Source organism: Dermacentor andersoni, chromosome 9 (assembly GCF_023375885.2).
Source record: "Dermacentor andersoni chromosome 9, qqDerAnde1_hic_scaffold, whole genome shotgun sequence".
Lineage (NCBI taxonomy): Eukaryota > Metazoa > Arthropoda > Arachnida > Ixodida > Ixodidae > Dermacentor > Dermacentor andersoni.
In genome coordinates this window covers 105,202,371-105,226,031 of record NC_092822.1, presented here as the reverse complement: position 1 = coordinate 105,226,031, position 23,661 = coordinate 105,202,371, and the positions used below count along the sequence as shown (strand labels likewise).

General features: G+C 48.6%; 1 protein-coding gene across 1 annotated transcript; it reads right to left on the bottom strand.

Moving 5' to 3' along the window:
- Positions 1–110: 110 nt before the first annotated feature.
- Positions 111–17,158, bottom strand: LOC129384160 (uncharacterized). Its single transcript, XM_055069353.2, has 4 exons — positions 16,779–17,158; positions 14,502–14,681; positions 13,057–13,419; positions 111–1,965 (listed from the first exon to the last, which is right to left on the bottom strand). The coding sequence occupies exons 2-4, from the start codon at positions 14,670–14,672 to the stop codon at positions 304–306; spliced, it is 2,196 nt and encodes a 731-aa protein (XP_054925328.2). The 5' UTR covers positions 14,673–14,681; positions 16,779–17,158; the 3' UTR covers positions 111–303.
- Between the last annotated feature and the right edge of the window lie 6,503 nt (positions 17,159–23,661).

The following is a 23,661-nucleotide window of genomic DNA, read 5'->3' as shown; positions in this document are numbered from 1 at the left end:
GAGCTACACAGGGCAATGTGGCGACACGATGACAAGATCCTAACGTGTTTCTCGCGTTGCCTTTCCTCGCTGCCGTGTTCCCTGTTGTCACGTATATACACGCTCTGACATATGTGACATGGTTTCTTTATTGACAATTTGAAATGCGCAATGTCATTTTAAAACGCGTCATAAAATCGCTAAAGACAATGAACTTATGATAGCAAGCACAATGATGCAAAGTAAAAAAAATCATGAGGGTCACTGCGTTTAAGAACAGTATTCAGTGCAATGTGCTTGATGAACTAAAAGGGTGCAGGTGCATCAAAAATGGCCGAAGGGCGACATGTCAATCGGAACACACATGCTGTGCAAGCACTTTTGTATTTCTGCACGAACTGCGTCACTGAGGGCTGAGAATTGGCAGCCACTCGCTCCCTGTCCGTCACTTACTGCCGCTGACTTGTAGAGGCAGGCGAGGCCAAACAGCTCGTCCTCGGCTGTCCTGAGGGCGTCCTTCAGCTTCGCTACGAAAACGCCTTTCTCGCAGTCCATGCCCTTGCAGAGGATGCCCGGGCCCGCGTCACAATCCATGATCAGCGTCAACGCCAACATGGTCGCTCTCGTGAGCTCCTTGTCCGCCACTAATTTGGCGGCGCACGCCGCCGCAATGCTATTGATGTGCAGCGACCGTGAAATCGCCGAGTCGTGCAATTGCACTTGTCCGTGGCAGCAGAAGAGCCTTAGCTCGCGCAGACTGTAGTTTTTCATTAGGCCACGTCGGAGACGGCGCACCAGGACTGTATCCTGTGTTTTCTCTTCCTTGACAATAGTCAGCTTTACGACACTCGAGTTCCTCCGCAAAAAGCTTTCGAACCCTCGCGCCGTGGCTTCTTGCGAGCAGGTCACAATCAGTTTCAGTGAACTGATGGATTTGGAGCGCTCCAGTCCTTGAAGAAGAAGCAAGCCGGTACCGGCGGTGGCAACTATGCCCAGCTTGAGTTTCCGGAGAAATGCACTTTCTCGAAAGAACCGCGCAAGCTTTCTAGCGTTTTTGTGGTTACAGAAGTGGAATCCTTCGAGGTACAGAGTCGTCAGCAGGTCCTGGATGTTCATAAGACCCCGGAACACATTCCCAACCTTTCCCGTGGCTGGGCAGTGGAACTCTAGCTGAGGAAACAGTATGCCCTTTTGCAAAGCCAAGGTGATCGTCTCTGCCCGAGAGGACGTGAAAACCCAGTGAACGCGATCCTCCAGTCCACTAGTCCGGATCTCTCGGAGAAGCTCGATCTGTTCGCCCTCCTTTCCCGTTAGGACGCCTAGTTTCACCTTCATACAAGTGGATGCGTTTCGTGAAAGGGCCCTCAGAAAGAGGAGGGCGTCGGCGCAGGTGAACCCACAACGCTTCAGGTTCAGCGTCTGGAGATTCTCGTTGCGTTCCATGGCCTCGCTTAACGGGAGCACAGCGTCCATTCCAAGACGCGAATCACGGAGGCACAAATTTTCCAGCCAGCGGCTGTTCTCAAGCAGGGCTCCCAGGTGGCTCCAGGAGCAACTTCTGCGCGACATCCACGTCATGTCGAGGCTGAGAGTGAGGAGTCGCAGCGTCATGTTTTGGGCTAGTGCAGAAGCCAGTGTGTCCAGATAGACGCCGACCGGGCAACAGCGCCCTAGCTCGAGCTCCACCAGCTGCGCGTTGTCCTTGAGTTTCTCGAACAGCTGGGAGAGGTCACACGCGATTTCCAAGCGGAGAATTTGCAAGGAGGTGTCCAACAGCCTCGAGACCGTAACAGCGCGCGCCGCACTGTTACGTATTCTTCCTCGCAACTCAAACTCTCGCGGTCTGCGGTGCTCCTTGAACTCCTGCGCGAGTCTGGCCAAGACGGAGTCTTTCATGGTCACGTTCCGAAGGGCCAAACACTCGAGTCCGTGGTTGGCAACCACGACGGAAGAGAGACAGTTGCCCTCAGCTTCCATCAGTGTTACCTGCAGTTCAAATGCGATCGAGGTTATACAAAAGAAGAAAAAAATGTCACGAGTTGCTACACGTGACAAAATTGGACTTTCGTGGTCCTTGTATACCCGTTATTTATGTATTTACTTATTAAGCAAAGAAGAACAACAAAAGATTCGTTTCCCTAGCTTTCGTTCCACGTCAAAGATAGATGGTGCATATCTACCGGTTAACAGATTTTCCCGACAAACGCTAAAACGATTCCTGACTGCTTTATCTGGCGCTTAGGAAAATAGGGTTTGAGGATAATGCAGCTTACGCATAGTCAACCAGCGTGTTATGTTCTCTGCTATGTCTTCTACGCTTTCAGACCTGCGCTATGCTCTCATGTTGGCTTGAAATGTGCCCTTGTCAAAATCTGCAAGTATGAAGGAATCAGTGCAGCCGCACGTTCTTTTCACCTTTCATACACCCTAAATTAGAAACGATTAGGAATCATGGCAAACAATGTCGGGATTACTACAATATAGCAAAATAAACTGAGGCGTCGCAATGATTGATCACGTTTCGATAACTGCAAGCGTGAACTTTACCGTATATTTAACATCGGTTCATCGCTTTTTTTCTGTCGTCTTTCGGCTTCAATAATGATAAACTCCTTAGTCTTACGGGTCAAAACGACAATCTGATATGAGGCCCGCCGTAGTGGACGGCTACGGGATAATTTTGACCAAGTGGGGTTTCTTTGACAAGCACTTATCTAGGTGCACGAACGTCTTTGCATTTCGCTCCCATGGATATACGGCCGCCACCGCCGCTTTGCGTATTAATTACAGATAGGCCTTTTTGGTGTACTGTAATTTTTTTTTTTTTTTTTGCGTGGCTAGGGTTTCACGGAAGCCACCTATCGCAGCGGCCGCTCTGCAACGCAGCTTGCACGTAGCGCAGCGAGGCACCAGGGATGCATGGTGACACCCCTGTGTGCGTCTCGTGAGAAAGCCATTCTTTTGGTGCCCTCCGATAGCATGAGCTCAACTTACAGGAGACATGCCTGTCCCCCCCCAGAGAGTGTTGCCAGTCAGAGGGAGAGGAAAGATGTGATTACCCTCAATAATCTCAGATAAGCCTTCGCCATTACTCGTAGCTCATACGGGCGACCGTGTTTAGATGCGTAACGAGGTTGTTTCTAGAGAATTATCGGCGTTCGAACAGCGATACAAACACGGTTAATTTTTATTTCGTTTCTTAAACTTAAGTCCCTGTTTATTTATGCGTTGTGTATACAGTGACCTACGCTTTTTTTTTTTTTTTGAAATATTTAAATGCAAGTTCGCACTTCCCGCTGCTTTACTTTTGCTCAAGTTTCTCGGCAAGATCACATTTTGTGGGCTTCATTGTTCGATATAATGCTAAGCACTATTACTTGGCTGGCCTGTCAAAAACTAAATGCGAATTTGCTTTCGCCTAAGCACCTCGCCATGTGATTTCACCTAGTCTAGTCTTCTTTATGGCAAAGGAGTACCTTAGAAATGCTTTTTGTTTGCTCTACTGGGATGTAGAATACGATGGGTGCAGCCGAAGGAGTATGTGCACTCTTTAGAGCGCGCCTCTTAGGCGCCCGCTCCTGCGGCGAGTGTCGGCCTCATTTGTAACGGAACGAACGAGCACAGCGAAAGACGAGAGCGAACGCGAGGCGCAGCGGGAAATGAAACAAATCGGCGAGAGAAAGAAGGCGCGAGGAGGAAAGCGGAGAGGAGGGTGCAGCGACACCATGAGGGGGAAAGTGGAGGAAAGTATCACGAAAGGGTGAGGAGGAAAGCGGGGCGCCGGCGGCAATCAGGCATGCGGCCAGCGCGGAAACAAAGCGCTGGCGTGGGCTTTAGATCCACTGCGCATGCGCTACTACCGCCTGCGCCACCACCGCAGCTAGAGGATGCTCGCGTTCTCTTCACGCTTTCTTTCTGAACAACGAGCGACGCAACCGGTGGAAATGCAGAAGAGTACGCATTTGGGCTGGTTGGTTCATGATTACGAGCAATAAAAACAGCGCTAAACGACAGGGCGAGAGAAGGGACACAAAGAACAGCGTTGACTAACAACCAAAGTGTCTTTATTCTTTCAGTCAGCATATATATGCTCCGCCGCTATCTCAAACCACAGAATCAACAGAATTGGGCATGCGCAGGGGGATTGCAATTAATGAGATAGGAAGGCAACCTCCTTCGGAAGGAGAGAAATAGAGGGAAGGCTTACACATGCTTCGCCGCTAACGTGAATGTGGAAAGCTTCGGAAATAAGGCGTGCGCGGTCATCGCGGTATTTTGACAGGTAGGTCACATCTTCGAAAGATGGCTTGCAGCCGCATTCATTGCAATGCAGTGACAACTGACTATCTCTTGCTCGTTTTTGAAATTTTAGTGCTCGCTATGCGGTCATTAATGCACCGCCCCGTTTGGCCAATATAAAAACGCTTGCATGAAAGGGCAATCTTATAAACCACACAGTCACAACAGTCACCAACAAACCTCTGTCTGTGCTGCTTTTTACAACTTATTTTGTTGTTCTTGGTTACCCGATTGACTTGATGGCACAGGCTACCTAACTTATTTTTGGCAGTGAACAGCAACCTGACGCCTGCCCTACTGACAACCTTTTTTTGAGATTGTGCGCAACCTGGTGCACGTATGGTATAACCGCAACCATTTGCCGTGAGCGATTCTCAGATTGAGCAGCTGCCGACTGCTTTCCTTTAAGGTTCGCTGCGAGGCTTTCAGCGATGCTGGTCAAAAGCGGTACCGAGAAACCTGCGAGCTTCAGCCTGGTTACTTGCTTTTCGAAGCTGACGGCCCTCATCCGGTCACAAGACCGGATGAGGGCCGTCTTCATGAAGGATCTTGCTATACCGCGCTTGACTATCTGAGTGCGCGGGAGAAAATGGGAGAAGGCTCTTATGAGACCGAGGAGCGTAACCCCTAACATACATGATTGCTTGAGAACGATAGCTCCAAGTCTAAGAAACGAAGCTTGTTGTCTGACGGATGCTCCGTGGTCAATTCAAAAGAATCTAAAACTATGCGGAACAAGTCATATTATAGCAGCAGCAGGCTGCACGTCAGTAGTGTTAGTATTGTAAAAAATTAAAAAGTCATCGACGTATCGCATCACTTTTACAGTGCTTGTCTGGCTGAGCTTAGTTACAAGATTGCGGTCATAGCTGGCTAATAAAATGCCACTAAGAACAGGGGCTATACATGAACAGATGCACACCCTTCTGTATAAAAAGCTTATCCTCCATTGAAACGAAAGTGGAAAGCATGTGAATCCTTAAAAGCTCTAAAGACTTGTCGCCGTTGATACCACATGCATTCTGAAACCTAAGAACACCATATTTGTCAATGCAATGGCCGACTTCAATGCATACATCTTCTTGAGGCAAGGAGTAATAAGTCCTTGATGTCCACGGAAACGGCTCGGACAGCCTTTGGATATTCCTCACGGAGGAAGGTGGAGACAGTACCTGGCGTCCTTATGAGGAAGGGGTGATCGATGTCGAGGAGGCAAAAACCTTTGCAGGAACACTCCCACTTGTCGTTGCCAGGTTCCGCGCTCAGAAACAATGGTCCGAAACGGGCACAGTTCCTTGCGCGTCTTGGCGCTGAAAAACACAGAAAGTCTGGTTCCATTGCAGACCTTTATAGAGGAGGCCAGCTTAGAAAGTCCAGCTTTTTCGCAGAGCTGAACAGCCCTTGTTTTAACCTTCACAGGAGCCACTCCATGCACTTCCTTGAAGTTGCCTAGAATGGCCGAATCTGCTTTGTTCTTGTACAAGCCACCAGGCATCACGACAAAACCACCTTCTCTGTCGGATAGGAGCAGCTTGAGCCCCGCATTCCGAAGGACGGTCACTGCTGTGCGGAGCCGAACTGCGTTGCCTTTTTTAACCTGCTGGGGCAAGCAGTCAACACATTCTCTGATGCATCTGTCAGCTTCCTCTGTTCTTGCTCTACCAGCAGCTGTCCTGACGAGGCTGAGCAGTTCCGTCTTGTCCAGAGCAGGATGCTCACAAAATTTAGGACCAAGCTTGAGTAGATCGGCAACATTGTTCGGAATTGAGGCACCCCGAATGTCGTTACCTCTTGGCCTTGCCCCGGATTCCTACGTCCTCTCCTAGGCAGTCGAACCACCAAGTTGCCCCAATTTGTTTGAGTGCGCGAGCACTCAAATTTCAAAAACGAGCAAAAGATAGTCATCACTGCATTGCAATGAATGAATGGGGGGAGCAAACAAACTAGAATACCTATGTGAAAGAAAAAAAGTTCGAAAGCTTTTAATCAGAATACTGTCATACGAGTAAATATTCCGTTTCAAATATTTTTGCTGTACTAAAACAACAAATGGTAACTTTTTCTCTATTTCACAATTGCTTAGTTCGTTCTTGGTGACCCCTATCAACCAGTGATTCTGGCGCAAGACTTCGCAAAACTACGGAGACCACCTATTATGTCGTGCGAATGGCGCTGCTCTTTTCAACGCGGCGGTTCCATCCGAATTTCTTTATTGCCCGTTTGTTCAAATTCTAGCGTGCGCTTCACTTCAAGCTCCGCGTGACCTAGCGTACGGCATTCGCTGGCGAAAGGTGCGAGTGCAGGTGTTTTCTTATCTCGCAAGTTCACGCTTCGGCATACGACACACTGTCTCGTCGTCACGATAAATGCGGAACGCTCCAGAAAGAAACGTCACGCTATGTTCGTTCAGTCTCCGTAACAAAGGCCCTGAGTGTCCTAAGGGCAGCAAAATTATTAAGTGGAATGTTTTCTAAATGATAATGTGGGACAGTATTCTCTGATGACTGTTGAATATGAATGCGTGATGTCGCACGGAACTGCGAAATATTCTATGAAAAGGTTTCGCACACGTTGCTATGCATTACGACCAAGCTTTATGATTGTGTGCTGGACATAGTGCTTTTCATCCATTGAAACATGCTTTGTTTGGTCAATTATATTGGCTGCGTTATTCCATACGAATAAAACTGCAGTTTATTTTGATACCTTTCAGGCACTCATTTAGATCCTAATTGCACAGCTTCCTAAGGAACCTGCTGTAACAATAGCGGTCAATAACAGCCAAATTATGTTCACATTGAGGCGTACGCCGCTCCTATAGTTTAATGACACGCTCAGTGGCGTAGCCAGAAATTTCGTTCGGGGAGAGGGGGGGGCTCAAGTTGCAGCTCGGTCTCCTCCTTAAAAGGAAGCTTTAGCTGGGGTGCTCCAATCTAAATACATGTAGAAGGAGAATTCGTTTTTCTCGGCAACCACTTCATTAAATTTGACAAGGTTTGTTGCATTTAAAGAAAACTTATATCTAGTGACTGTATTTCAATTTTTTTTATTTGGGTTGTCAATTCGATATTGAAAATTGGCAAAAATCGCAACTTCAGAAAACGAGACTATCAAGTTTAAAACTAACTCAACAATGAAAAACGATATCACAATTCGGTGAATTGCATCTAACACTACATCTACAGCGGACAAAATTGATGTGTTACACATGAATGTCAAAAAATTTAGTATGTAAATACGGCTTTTGCAGAACCCTTGTATACAACGTAACCAATTCACGTAAGATACAAATTGACACGCCAAATTTGTCCGCCTTGACTTGTATAGTAGATGCCGTTTACACAACCGCGATAACTTTTCTTGATGCAGAGCTATTAGTTTGTAAACGTCGTTCCATTTTCTTTCGAACTTTCGATTTTTTCAAAATATTTTAAACAAAATTCAGGCCCTAAATCGAAATTCCGCTTTGAACAGAAACTAGAATTCAATTTTCCATCTCAAATGCAACAAATTTCATTAAATGCGATCCAGGGGTTATCTCAGAAAAACATTTCCGCGTTTGACATGTCCCTGAATAGGCCGCGTTGGAGTTGGGCCCGAGCTAAGGCTTCCTCTTAAACGATTTGTCGAGCGATCAAATACATGAATAATAACTAGATTGCCATTGCCAAAGATGCTGCAAACGAATTCTTGAACGCTACGCACTGTCGAAACAAGTCAACTATGTACTTTTTAATAAAAAAATATACTCATATGTGCCAAAAGTTCCGCCCAAAATAACTGATATCAATGCTTCCATGTTTTTGTCTAGTTAATAAGTATAGAAAACATCACATGAACTTTAGAACTATATTAATTCGAAACCAGCAAAGCTGTGCTTGCCGCTGATATGAAAAATGTAAAGGCCATGAAATGAACAAGTTGAGGACAAACATGTTAATGAAGCTGTCGTTGAAGAACCTTGTTTACATTTTTGTACACTGTTAGGAATGGCCGTACGGGGTGGCAACGCGCCAGCTTTCAGCCCGCTGCACGTGTTCCAATCCTACCGCTGCCACCAGTTGTAAGATTTGGAGTGCTCGTGTCGTGCTCGTCGTCGGGAGCTGAGTGCTCTTGGTCATGCTAGAAAGTTACTAGTGAGCTGTGTGCTCGTAAGCTGTTTGCTGTATGTTAGTCTTGCGGGCTCCATATGGGAGTCGCGCTAGACTGCCAATGTATGTCCTGTTCAAAATGAAAATACTGCCAGTAAATCCTAGTTCCTCCCAAGCTCCATCCCTACGACTACGACCGCTCCAAATCTAATACCACATACAACGACCAGTGAAAAATCTCAATGACGCTGTCATTTCTTCCAATGTATTATGCAGGAGCAGCTGTCATCAGTCTTGTATCGTGAGTAATCGCACCGAAATTATAGTCGTAACAGAGAGCACGTATAAAAAGCAGGAGTTCTGCAAAAATACAAGGGCGATTCAAATGAAAGTGAGCCAGTGCGAATATATGACAAACGGGGTGCTTTATTTAAGAGTAGTCCATGAGCATTTAGACATTTGTGCCATTGACTAACGAGTCGCGTGATTCCTGTCTTGGGACTCCTTGGGCTGCTGCTTCTAAAAGTCTGCAACCGACTCTTTCACGTCATCGTCCGGCACAAATTTGGTTCCCTTGAGTTATTTTTTCAGTTGCCCCAAGATGTGGAGGTCGCAAGGCGACAGGTCTAAGCTGCATGGCGAATGTTGCAGCGTTTCCCACTTGAACTTTGCCATATTTATGTTAACCACATTAGCGACGTGAGGACGGGCATTGTCGTGGAACAAGATTACCTCATTCGTCAATTTTTCACGTCGTTTGTTCTTCATTGCGACACGCAGCCGATCTCGCGTTTCACGATATCGGAAACAATTGATAGTCTCTCAAGATTTAGCAAATTGTATCAGTTGTGACCCCTGACGATAAAAAAAAAAGTCAGCACCTTTCAGACGGGAACGACGGCCTTTGCTTTCTTGGGGGTGGTGAATACGAATGTTTTCACTAAGTTTTGCCGTCGTGCATCATGCTCGTAGTAGTGGCACCATGGTTCGTCCAGATAAGAAGTCGTCACCCTGACTGTGATACCGGATCAGATCAGTCAAGACAGCGCCAAACTTCTCCGCCTTCTAGCGGTGGTTCAAAATTTTGGGCATCCATTGCGCGCACAAGAGCCAATAACCGAGATGTTCATGAATTATGGCGTGAACCGAACCGTGACTGATGCTGACACGCTCTGCCAGTTCATCGATGCTTACCCTCCGTTCTTGTCTTATCAGCCCATCAACCTTTGCATTTTTGCGGGGGTGATTGCATGGTGGCTTTGGCCCCGGTCTTGGATCGCCTTTGCAACTTTCACGTCTTTCTTTGAACCATTTGTTCCAACGCTTCACAGTGGCCAATGAAATGCAAGGTTCAACGTACACGGCAGCCATATGGCCACTAATTTCTTTTTAGGGAGCACCTTCAGCTGTCCAAACCCCACGGCACCATGCTGCTCAACTTCTGGAGCGTCCATTACGTCACGCAAACATGTTCAACCCAGTGTATGAGGGCATTAATGAACATTTATCCTCACACCTGCGTGTCACTTTTGTAAATAAGAGATGCCTCTGTGCCACGTGCATGCCTCGCAGATAATGAACCGAACCATTATTGCGCAGGGTGGGCTGGCTCACTTTAATTTGACTCGCCCTCGTACATCAAAAATGCGAAGATACAATCGAATACACAAATTCAGAGATACAGCTTGATTTAAGGCAAAAAGTGTCACCGGAAACAAAGTTCACTGCACGTATACACAAAACCTCGCCGCAAGATATTTAAATATACGTATATGTCTCCAATGAATCTACATATCTAAGAAAAAAATACTGTATACAATGCGTCAAACAAGGCAAACAAACATGTTGCGCAATCACAGATTCAGAGAATCCTGGATCGCGCCCCCGTTCCATCCCCGATGTATCGCGCTCGACGGAAGGCGGCACGCTTCCTCCCCGCTTTTTTACTTTGCGCACACAAGACTGAGCCGCCATCGTCGGCTCACTCATGCCCCCCCCCCTACGCTTTCACTCGCACATACAGCATGCGGCGCGTGGTCACGATGTTATCGCCCTCGGACTTTAACGGGACATGAGGACAACGGCGATGGCAGGAATGCGCCTGGAGTTCCCTAGAATTGCTATCGCAATAATATAGTAAGAGTATCCGGTAACTGAAGCGTCCCGTGGCCCATTACTTCCTGCAAAAAAAGTAACAAAGTCGATCTTTCACCATGCGCCGCGACAATGTCTTTCTGTCTTTTGTGGGGCGGCAACACGGAATTTAAAAAAAAAACGCCAAGGAAAGCATGTTGGCCACAATCGAATGCCTACTTTGAGGACCTAGTGTGGCTACCGAAGGAATATCGAAAAAAACGTGAGACGCTTGGTCCACCGAGAACCATCCGCATACTGCTCTGTATCCTACACCGGCGAGACAAGACTTTTCAGAGAGGTTGCGCTCAAGCGAACGCTGTGCTACCGTCGAGTCCCCATAGCGATGGCGGCGAGTGATCATTGTTTCTTTTTCTGGTCTGCTAGATAGAAAGCGTCCAAAACTCTGCCAGGCGAAAATCCACTCGGCCAGAGAAAACCGAACGCGCACCGAAGTGCGCCGCGCTGTGGCCGGAGGAACACCAGAAAAACGCATGCGCTCTGGCTGGCTTGGCAGCCCGCGGGTGGGGTAGCGTGAACAAAAAAATTGAAGAGGCTCAATGTGACCTCGCGAATAAAAGTCAAAATCGAAACAATAAATAAGAACGTAGTTACCTTTGCTGGCTTTACTGTCTTGACAAATTGTTTGGCGTAAGCGAAAAAAAATATGCTGATATTTTTTTGTGACATGACGGCACAAATGAACCACCACAACGCTTTGTCCCATCGGACTTCGCTGCGTGCTTTGTCAACTTGTCTGACAGTGTGTTGACTTGGCTTGTCTCGTTGTATAATTCGGTGTACGACGTTAGAAAAGTCAATGCACCTTTGGCATAAAATGTTTATAACTACATTAAACTCGCAAAGTTCCGCAATTGAAGATCTAAAGCACAACTTTGGAAATGCCAATGCACCTTTCACATCACAAGTTTATGAGAACTTTATACCTATTAAGTTTCGGAATTGACATCCATGTACTCCGTAGATTCAGCGGCCTCCGCGAGATGCCGCGGCGAGCCCGTTCGCAATCAACACGCCCTTGAAATTTTGTGCTCGGGTGGGGCTGCTTGCGTTATATGACTCCCGGTGCGTGGGCGTTGCCGCGAAATCCAGCCCAAGTTCGCAATATTCGCGGTGAAATGTTTTTTCGAGCGTGAAAAAGACATTCTAGACAAAATCGAGAGTGATTTCCGGCGCCGGGGGTTGCTTTAGTCGGCGGTGCATGGACAGCCCAGAAAAAATTTGGGGGGGGGGGGGGGCTGAAGCCTCTATAAGCCCCCCCCCCCCCCCCCCCCCTTGGCTACGCTCATGGACTGGCGCTACAACTGAAGCGTGCCGCAAGCTCGCTTCATCCTCCACAGAAAAATAACCGCTGGCGTAGCGGTCAAATTGCCGGACGCTAAAGAAATTCAAACATTCGCGCCAAGCAGCATAAGATCTTGACGTCACTGCCATTTCCGGTTATGACGTCACTTTTAATTTTTTATTTTTTGCTTGTGGCTGGTCTTGTCGAAAGCATCCCTTGATTTCCTCGTCATCTTCGTTACAAGTGTAGAACTGCAGTTTTCCGGACTGCGTTTCCTGAACCGTTAGGATTGTGCTCCAATGCTTGACAAATGTCGCACAATGTACATGCTCAGTTTTTTTCTCATCAACCTTGTGTTACTTTCACGTTCCTGAAATCGTCGTGATTCATTGGTAATTTTCACTTGTTCGTTCATTATGTATAGAGTTTTTGGTGTGTGTTCAATAAAGTTGTGTCATTGCAGGTGCGTAATATTTTCTACAGTAATTATACCGGGCATTTACAACACAGGCCCCGATAAACGGCGATTGCACTCCGGCATTGAAATTAGACACTGAAAAACACCGGTTTAAAGGGAAGAAATAAACGACAATAAATGATAGCCGAATTTCAAGAAAAATAATACGCCGCCAAAACAGAACACGAGCTATGACGGACGCCGTAGTAGGAGGTGGCTCGGTATTATGTTTGACAACTTGAGGGTGTTTTACGTGCACCCAGAACTGGTTAGACCAACGTTTCTGCATTCCACACCCGATTCCGAGGTCGCGATTTGAACCCGCGACCTCACCATCAGCGGCGCGACGTCATGGGCATTCATCGTAAGGGTCCTAACACAGGTATAGCACGAGTTTAGTAAAAGTGGCTGTAACGATGCGCGTGGCGCAGCCAACAAGACAAGCGAGCCATAAGCCACCAGAATACTTGACACTTTTTGGACTCTGGTCTAACCTCACCACTCGGTCGACAGGCTTGCTTGTCTGATCGTCATGCAAGAATGTCCTCACAACTGGTCAATAATGAAGATTGAAAATAAGAATTAGAATATTAAGAGAAAGTGACTATCGAATTTTGAGGAGGATTGCTAATAAAACCGTGCAGCCGCTCTTGCTTAGCACCACACCGCCACCGACCAACCACAGCGGGTCCCTTGTCAGCCCCGTCACACACATGGGCCACGTAAGGAGGACTCAACCATCGACACCATCCCGATGATGCCTGGAAGAAACGAGCCTTCAAGGAACTCACCCTGTCGAGGGTCACGTGCGTCAGCAGCTCCGTTTGCTCGAGCGCCACAAGCAGGGGGCACACGTCGAACGGGAGCTCGATTCCCTCGACGCCGACCAGGTGGACCGTGGCGACCCGCTTGGCGAACGTGACGTGCCGCAGGAACTGCACCGGCCGGAAGCGCTGCAGCACCGACACGTGCAGGCTGACGCCGGAGAAACATCGGTGCTCGCGCAGAAACCACAGCGTGAACAAGAAGAGGACCACAGCTTTGGGGTCGTCGGGAGCCACGGCATCGTTGTGGGCCATCGCGAAGTCCAGGCTGCCTTCCTGCAGTTCGTTGCACTCCATGCCGAACGGGTTCAGGAACTTGTTCAACTCTTCCTGCATCGCGCGCAAGGGCAATGGAGTTTGTAAGAGCTGCTTACACAAACAAAGTCAGCTGGTGAATTTTACGGCTCGAACTCGCACAAAGTGCGTCGGCATATATAAAACGCTATAGCCGCACAGGATATCCCAGCTATCGTGCACAGAGATTTAAAAATGTGTTAGACTACGTGGCTGGACAGAAGCGCGGTGATGGTTTTTACCACCGCTTGGCGATGCTCTGATTATTTTTGGCATTCCGCCTATATGCATAATTGGTCTTAATCGATTGATCAACTTCTCAAATATAATTAGATGAGAAGTGTCAATGAGAGAATTTTAGTGTAACATGAAAAAATCCTGGTACTGCTTCCCATTTCTCAATACATGCTACGTAAAAATGCATTTGCGAACATAAAAGCCCGCAAATACACGCAATATTACCGCTCGACTGGCCGCTCGAGTCACTTTGCGCGTATTCGCGGGATTCCTTCATGCTCGAAAAACACTAAGCACGTACTGAGCAATGGAAAGCTGGATGGGGAGTTTTTCATGTTACTCTACACTTTTCTCATTGACACTTCATCTAAATATAATGTTTGAGAAGTTGATCAATTAAGACTAAATATGGAATTAGGCGGAATCCCCAAAATAATCAGGGTATCTCCAAGCGACGGCAAACAACATTACCACTGTTCTGTTCAGCTACGTGACATTTGCACATTTCTTAAATCTGCATGCATGAAAGTTGGCAAGCCCTCTATATTATATACACCACATGCACAGTTATCCCCCACTGTCTTGCTTCCCTTGTCCCATTAGCTACTCCGGAAGCTGTATTGCGCAGTAGCAGATTGTCCTGCTAACACATGCTTTATATGAGTGGAAAATGCCTTTTGTCGCCGACCTGCGCAGACAACGAAGAGACGAATGTCGTCCAGGGCCTTATCGGCTGGAAACGCTGTAACCAGCCTCAGTGCTGTGACCTCGACATATAGTGCAAGCAGTAAACCACTGCAATGGAGCCGATGTGTGTCGTGTGCGATACGCTCGCGTCATTTTGTGTGTGTGGACGTGGTTGAAGTGACAGAACGAGTTACCGCTTGCGTCACCATCCAGCAGCGGGAACCTCCTTCGTTTTGTTGTGTGCACGGGTCGAGCAGTGAAGGCAACTGAAACGCATCGCGGGTGACATCGGCGGCCCTCTCGAGCAACTCCACGTCGTCCCCGAACTGCTCTTCGGCAAACTGCATGAACCTGTATGCCTCCATATCCAGGGCCTGGAAGCGTCAGAGTTGTTAGAGAAACGTAGTGGCTCGAGCAAAAGATTTCTGTCACGCGAGCGCACACAAACTATTTTACGCAAGCGACCGTTTACCAAGATGAAAGACTAATTAACAGGTGTAGCGCAGCAGACACACGGCACCAACGATCTCTTTCCATGTTACCTTCTGAACGCGCTACGGGAACAGTGGCGTTAGCGTTCGAAACAAAATCGGACAAAATGAACTTGTGCATCTCGAAATGTAAAGTGAAAACACACTGTATTGCACGATTTGCAAATGAACTTAACAAACGCCAGGTTAAGAAGCGTTAATGTAAACATTTCATGTATCTACTTCCGACACGGCAACGTGCACCAGAGTGGTCACGCCAGCCTTGTCGCTTCACGGACTGTCAGTGCCATGGCTGCGTGGCTATAAGCAGAGGTCGCCTTGACCGCGAAGGACAGAGTGCACATGCTGGCAGAAAAGTTCCACGGTTAAGACGTACAGGCAAAGTACGCAAATGCGTTCAGTAAATCAGGATGAGAAGCAGTTCACGTCGTCTCTGTAGACAGACAACGACTGCTGTTTCGGCCATAGACATGGTCACAGCCGTAGACGCTAAACGAGTTGCAAGCTGCTCGTGTTCAGACAGGTATGACATGGTAGATTTCCTCGAGCTACTTTCAGACAGCAGAAGCGTAAAATTATCTGGCTGATTAGTTTCAGCGTCTCAAAGTTACTGCGTGTGTCAGTCACGTCGTAATTCATGAATCCGGCTTAATATCACCCACCTGCGGTTGTTCAGTCTGAAATCTCGGCTTGAAGGCTTTTATGCGTTCCACCCTCGTTTCAGGCTAAGGTGCGGCCAGTCATCGAAGCGGTAACGTCGTATTTGAACACCGCAGATTACTTTCAGAAGTTAACAGCTGAAACGACACTTTGAGTGCAGCGTAAAATTGGCGGAGTTGGTGTTCGTTTATCTTCTAATTGCGCTGAGTACAAGTAACAGTCAGGGTAAGACACACCACACAAGGATGACAGAACAAACCAAGTGTCTATTGTCACTGGAACGCTGCCAATATTTGGGTTGCGGTCAAGAGTTGATATGGAGAAGCCCTCTGTAAGCTGGCCATCTAAGTCTAGCCTAAACTTCCGAAAGTGTACAAAGACCTAACCTTGACCTAACCATGCTCTCTTGAGCGCAGACTACACATGGACAACGTTTCAGAAGTAAGGCGAGTATAGACCCGCACTGTGCCTGAAAACTATGCGCGCATAAGGACGAGGATGACTGGCCGACGGCGCGCGATGAAGAATAAGAAAGATAAATTCTGGGGTTTTACGTACCAAAATCACGATCTGATTACGAGTCAAGTCGCAGTGGAAGACTTTGGATTAACTTCGAGGAACTGGGGTTCTTCGACGTGCAACTAAATACGTACACGGGCCTTCTTGCATTTCGCCCGCGCAGCAGGCCGCGGTCGGTATTGAAGGCGTCACTTCGAACACAGCAGGGCAATGCTATAGCCACCGGGCCACAGTGCGGCGGGTAGGCGCGAGCTCCACAGTTCGCAATAAAAGATTACATTCTAGGGCTCCACGTGCCAAAACGACGATATGATTCTGAGGCACGTCGTACTGGGGGACTCCGGATTAATTTCGACCACCTGGGGTTCTTTAACGTGCACCCAATCGATGCACGGTACGCGGGCGTTTTCACAGTTCACCCCAACTAAATGTGGCCGCCGCGGCCGGAATTGCAACCCACGGCCTCGCGCTTAGCTGCGCTACGCCAAAGCCACTTGGCCATGACGGCCGGTGTGTTCACGTTTCGTCTGGCCTCGATACTAGTCGACGCCTTACAAGTTAAAGCAACACGCATTATGGAACCGAGCACCGAAGCTTATCCGTGATAGCACACAAGTAGTGGTCGATTTCGAGATCATTTCTCAGATAAAGTTGTCCTCGGGGCTCCCCCATCCTGCCGCATAGGACAGGGTTAGTTCCTTTCAGCTGGATACAAAGGGCTTCGGGTAGTGGAACTGTATGACCCACCGTAGGAATGTGAACGCCAAGGCAGGAGGCGTCGTAGCGACTGACGACACTTACGTTTCAGCGGCGTCGGGAGCCGGGGGCGGAGCACGGCACGTCACCGCACGCAGAAGGCAGCGCTAAATATCTGCGGCAGGCTCCCTGTTACAGGAACGGTTTGCCGTCCCTGCCAGTGATGGCGCCGCAGTAGCGAATTGTGTTTCGCCCTCAACACCAGGCGCGCCAATTTCGCTGGAAAAAAAAAAGAAGTAAAAGACGATGTTGCTTACGTCCAGCTCTAATATTTCTGCCGAATAAACTTTCATGGAATATGGAATAAAAATAACGTTGTCAATACGGAGCCATAAAGAAGAGGCGCTCGCGAGCTGAAACCAGCCGATTTCATATTTGTGTAGTTTTGGCTGTTCTTTCGCCGCGTGGAGCTTTACGCCTCCATTTTTTTTCGTCGTCGTGTAAACTGTGGGGTAGGCGTCATCTATTCATCCATTTAGTGCGGCGCAGAAAGCATGCGTGAAAAAGCACGCGAAGCAAGACTGGCGGCCACTTGCACAAGTGACCAAATACGGAGAACATCTCGAGGCAAGATAACACGCCGATCATTTGAAGCTTCACTTTCACTCCTTGCAGGCTGTAGTACACCATTTTTATTCCTTCAGGAGCTACACCGCTGCTGCACTTAAAATTAATTTTAGTGAGCCTCAGCAAGCAGTTTTGACACGCTAACGGTGCGGACAATGTTTATTTAATGACAGAGGAGCAACTACGCGTGTTTCCAGCTTCCCGGTAGGTAAAAGTTGGGCCTCTGTTGCGTTAAATTCTCTATATTAGCATTGCTCCCCCGCTGTAGACAGCCGTGACGGAGCCGTCTGTATATTGTGAAGAAGGCTTTTCCTTCAATCCTTATTGGTATTTTTTATTACCCTGTTACTTTCTTTTTTCCTTGCTGTCCCGATTAACTTGCGAATTCTTGTTGTTATTGTTGTCTCAAAGCATGGCTCGTACCCGCGCGGAGAATTGGCCACGCTGCATGGAATGAAACGTACACCCAACAACGTGCCAAAAGAGGTAAAGGCGAACATGTAGAACGAATCATTTGGCAATTAACTGGCAGCACAGATCTTGAGAGTACCTATAAAAAACAAGTAAAATTTAAATTAAACTGAAAAACTAAAATAAAATAATAAAATAAAATGTCCCATGTTCGCCACCCTAGCAGCGTAACCATCCGGATGCTTCAATGAACTTGCAAAGCACTGGTCATCGAACTAGGGCTTCTGTATAATTAACAGCACAAAAAGGCCAAATGTTTGGTGTTGCAAGTGCTAAAACCAGTTTACTAGTTGGAAATATGAGGAACATTCTGCGAACGAAGGAGAAGCGGCAGCAGAAAAGTAAGAAATGGCCAATAGTTTTCTGCGTGAACCGTAGAATGAACATTCACCCTCTTTCTTTTGAATTTAATGTCCACTCATTTGGAAGGAATAATAAATTACTTAGTATCCTCTTGTTACTACCTTGTTTCTCTGCCTGTTCGTTTCATGTATACAATTATGATTATTATTATTTAATTGCGTTTTCTAAAACCACGCCAATCTTGTGTCAGCACACACTATGAGTGCGTGACTTGCAATTACAATGAGGAGAAGCTCCACGATTTTCTCCGATTCCCGTACAGCTATTAGGAAGTACTCAGCCGGCTTCGTCTCAGTGGAAGTACACAAGTTACTTATACACAGTCTCAATACTCATAATTACGAGCAACTGGATAGCTCACACCTACTCTGGTTTCCGGCTCATCAGGGACACTCGGTCAGCCCCAATGGCTGCAATCCTAACGAGCAAGCTCACTCTGCTGTGCGAGATCTCACATGCCGCGCATCAGATCGGGAACTGCTTCAGGATGACTGCGGCTCCTACAAAGACCCACTTGGTAATTTTCACGAGATCACCTCACACTATAGGGACGGCAGCAGCTTTTTTCCTCCCCCCCACCCCCCCCATCAGAAGCTCAACCGAGCTCAGGCAGTCACATTAAGAATGATTCAAACGAAATCTTATCCCGCGCCTTTCGTGCTTAACAAAATTGACCAGAATTTTCCCGCGGAATGTAAAAGTTGTGGACACACTCCGTGTCTGTTTGATCATATGTTCTGGCTGTGCCCTAACCAAAGGGATTTGGATCCAAACAGCGAGGAGGACTGGAGTCAACGCGTATCGAGCGAAGTCCTCCAAGATCAACTCCTGGCCGTCCGGAGAGCTCACGACATCAGGAAAGCCTTTGGCCTACTAGTGTCTGCGTGGGCGGAGCCACCGACTTAGCCTGGGGGCTTTTGCCCTCGGGCCCTAGTTTCTCTGGACCAAAATAAAGTTCTTGCCATGCCACGCCATGACATGTCTAGGGCTGTTAATCATCATCATCATCATATTGTCATTATCATCCCAGAATTGGGGTTCTTAAGAAGTGGGTCCGCGCCAGGATTTCCCAAGGAAGGAAGGAAAACTTTATGTGGTCCTGCAAGTAGTGATAATTAATCACTAAGCGGGCCGCTCCCACGTTGGGACCGGAAGGCCAAGCCTCACGGCCACATCGTGAGCCTGCTGGACAGCCCAGAATTGTTCATCCAGGTCCGGGCTGCGAAGTGCAGCCTCCCACCGACGCATCCTTGATCGCCGAGTCTTCAATTCTTTCGCAAGACCAGAGCATGTGTTCGAGCGAGGCTAAAGCACCACAATCTTGGCAACAAGGCTCTGTATACGTCTCTGGATAAAACATGTTCAGTCTCCGTGGGCAAGGATAAGTACCAGTCTGTAGTAAGCGTAATGTAAGTGCCTGAGCCCTGTTTAGTTTAGGATGCGGCAAACTGTAAACCCTGCGATTAAGAAGGTAATACTTCGTCATTTCATTGTATGTGGAAGGGGAGTCTCTATTCTCGGGGAGTACCGCCACGCCGTTGCGCGGGGCAGAGCGGAGGGTAAGATCTCGCGCTGCCTCATGAGCGGACTCATTGAGATTCGGAGGGGCTCCCTCAATTATCCCAAGGTGAGCAGGGAACCAACATAAGTAATGTTGAGAGATCTCACATGTCTGCATAATTTTAAAAGCAACCTTAGCCACCGAGCCCTTCTCAAAGGCCCTAACGGCCGACTTTGAATCGCTATATACAAAAGGCCTACGCCTGTCAACCAAGGCGAGCGCAATAGCCGCTTGCTCCGCGACCTCTGGCCTATCAGTCCGAACGGTAGCAGCGTTAACGAGACTGCCCTCATTGTCCACGACAACTATGGTAAACACCTTTCTCTCCTCGTTAAAAGAAGCATCGACGAAGCCAACCTTCTGATTCTCAGCACGAATGAGTCTCAGTAGGCAAGCTCCCCTGGCCTTTCTTCTACCAACATTTCGCTCCGGATGCATATTCCTGAGAACAGGCTTGACGTGATACCGATTACGGACCTTCACGGAAATACCGACATGAAGCTGCGAAATCTTCTCCTGAGGAACACCTAACTCTCTCAGAATCTGCCGACCCGTGCTAGTCGTAGAGAGACGCACCATCTGCGTCCTCTCCTGAGCCTCAGCTATCTCATCCAAGGTATTATGAATTCCCAGCTGGAGAAGTCGGTCGGTGTTGGTGCACATTGGCACTCCCAACACTTTCTTCGTGATCTTCCTAATCTGCGTGTCAAGCTTCTCCTTCTCCGATGGTTTCCATTTGTGCATTGCCGCCCCATAAGTAAAGTGACACAATACAAATGCGTGCATAAGTCTAATGAGACTATCCTCCTTGAACCCCGTCTGCCTGTTGGCCACCCTCTTCACTAGGCGTACCGCATTGTCTGTCTTGGCAATGATCTTCTGGATCGTCAGCGTGTTGGCGCCGTTCGACTCAATAATCATCCCCAGAACCCTGATCTTATCAACCCTAGGTATGAGATCGCCATTTCTTGTACGAAGCTGAATGCTCAGCTGGTCCACGGGGATCCATCCCCTTGGCTTGCGTCCCCTTCTAGTGGGACTGTACAGCGACAGCTCCGACTTGGAGGGGGAGCACCTTAACCCCGTCGGGTCCAAATAATTCTCAATTGCATCTACTGCCTCCTGCAGAACACTTTCGATATAGCCCTCACTACCACCGGGACACCATATGGTCACGTCATCTGCATACATGGTGTGCCTAATCCCCTCAATCTCCAAGAGCTTCTTGGTCAATCCGACCATGGCCAGATTGAACAATGTGGGCGAGATGACGGCCCCTTGAGGAGTGCCCCTGTCTCCAAGATTGAACATCTTTGACTCCAGCTCCGCAACCTTCAAGGTAGCCTTCCTGCCTGACAGGAAGGACCTGACATAGTCATGAAAGCGCGCGCCGAGGCCAAGATCCGAAATGGACTTAAGAATATAAGAGTGCCGAACGTTGTCAAAAGCCTTCTCCAGGTCCAGCCCTAGGATGGCCTTAACGCCCCTTCCATCTCCATCAATGACCTGATGCTTGATGAGCTTCATTGCGTCTTGAGTCGACAGCCCGGCCCTAAAACCAATCATAGTGTGGGGGTAGACCTGGTTCTCCTCAAGGTACCTTGTAAGCCGATTAAGCACCGCATGCTCGGCTACCTTGCCCACACACGAAGTGAGCGAAATAGGCCTTAAGTTATCGATGCTCGGGACTTTGCCAGCCTTGGGAATCAGCACCGTGAGAGCTGTCTTCCACTGCTCCGGAACCACCCCGTCTCTCCACATAGCGTTAACCTCCCCGGTAAGGTACTTGATTGACCTATCGTCCAGATTTTTCAAAAGCTTGTTCGAAATCCCGTCCGCTCCGGGAGCCGACTTGCTCTTAAGGTTATGCAAAACCGTGCGTACCTCTTCCACAGAAAAGTCCTCATTTAGGGAAAAGTTGTCCTCTCCCGTGTAGGCCTGCTCCGTCAGAAAAGCATCCGGGTCCGCAACAGGAAGGTATTTGTTGGCCAGCTTTTCAACCAGCTCTTCCTCCGAGGCAGACCCCACTGCTTCGTGTACAGCTCTAGCAAGGACGTGCCCCTGACTAACCCTCGTATTGGAGTCGTTCAGCAAATGCTTAAGCAAGCCCCACGACCTCCCGTTGCGCACCTGCTCGTCCACCGAGTTGCATACCTCATCCCACTGTTGCCTAGACAAAAGCTTATAGTGCTCCTCAATCAGCTTATTCAGCTCGGAAATCTTTTTACGCAGCCTGCGATTAAGCCTCTGCCCCTTCCACCTATCCAGCATAGACCGCTTGGCTTCAATCAGATGGGCCAGCCTGCTATCAACACTATCCACCTCCAAATCCGTAGTGATCTCCTTCGTAGCCTCCTTTACATCCTCCCTCACCTGGGTGACCCAATCCTCCAGGGACGGCCGGTACAGGCCTTCGAATTCCTTCCCCCTTTCTCCTCTCTCCTCCCGGATCATCCGAAACTTATCCCAGTCTATAAACGTTAACGCCCTAGGGCGCCTACCCTCAACCTCAATAACAACTTGGTTAATATAATGATCACTGCCTAGGTCTTCGGCAAGATTGTACCAACTAGGCTTGGCTGCGTTCTTTACAAAGCAGAGGTCAGGGGTAGTATCCCTACACGTCGACGTCCCTATACGTGTCGGAAAGGCAGGGTCAGTGACCAGCGTAAGGTCAAACTCCGCAGCGTTCTGCCAAAGGTCTCTCCCTTTTACTGTGTCATGCTTGTAACCCCACACATGATACGGAGCATTAAAATCCCCAGCCACGATCAGCGGATGGTCCCCGGCAAGCTTAGAAGCCTTCTGCAGAAGCAGCTTGAATCTCTGCACCCTGTCCCTCGGGGCACTATACACGTTCAGGATAAACACGCTTTTCTTGTTCACCCGGTTAGGAATCACCTCAATCATGACATATTCCAGGGAACTTAAAGGTATCTTAAGATCATGGGTCACATGAGTCCGTTTGCTATCCAACAGAATGCAGGTCCCCCGAGCTTTGGATCCGCCGAAGACGGTTCGGTAGCCCGTCAGAGAAACTTCTTCCGTCATTGTCTCCTGCAGTAGAATAGCCTGCGGCCTACCCTTACAGGCGCGAATATACTGCTGTAGAGGCGCCCGTTTACGAGCATACCCCCTACAGTTCCATTGCCACACACAAAAAGCCTCATTTTGTCGCGCCATGTTGAAGCATTTGCTGCGAGCCATCTTGTTGAACCTGAGACTTCCCAGTCGAGGAACCAGCCGACTGAGATCCGGACCTAAGAAGGGGAGAGGCACTCAGACTGGATTTGTTTTCGAACACCTCTATTCTACATTGCAGCTCCTTGAACCTCCCATCAATCGAGCCGAGCGACTCTGTGAGACGCGTATTCAGCTGCGCCAGACCATCATTGACCTGCTTAACACTATCTACAACACTCGACAGCATCTCCTTCACCTCAGATCTCAACTTCCTCGACGCGGGCTCCGCCTCATGAGTCATCGCCTTCCTCTTTGAGGGGCGCGACCCACTAGCCTCACCTACATCAGCAAAATCCATGCTCTCTTTGGGCTCAGGCATTGCCCTCTCGGCCGGTGCAGGTCCTGCCAAACCCTTAAGGGCCGAGATTTCTGCCCGAAGCAGCCTCACCATTTCTCTCAACTCTGCGTTTTCCTCTTCTAGCCTCTTGAATCTCGCCTCATCCTTGCTTTGCTCTGGCCTTACCAAACTGGGCATCTCCGTTCGAGCACTTGTGTGCTCCGTCCAGGTAGTACCACTTGCCGCTCCACTGGGGCCCTTGCCTTGTAGACCGTGCAGCACACCACTCTTGCGCACACCCTGTCCCGACGTCCCATTGGGGCCACGCGCAGTCTCAGTTCCCAACTGTCCGTCCCGTCCGAAGCGCACCTTAGACGCCGATCTGCTCCCAGACCGGCCACCGGAGCGGCTGCGAGATGCTCTACCTGGTCTCCTTGATCTTGATC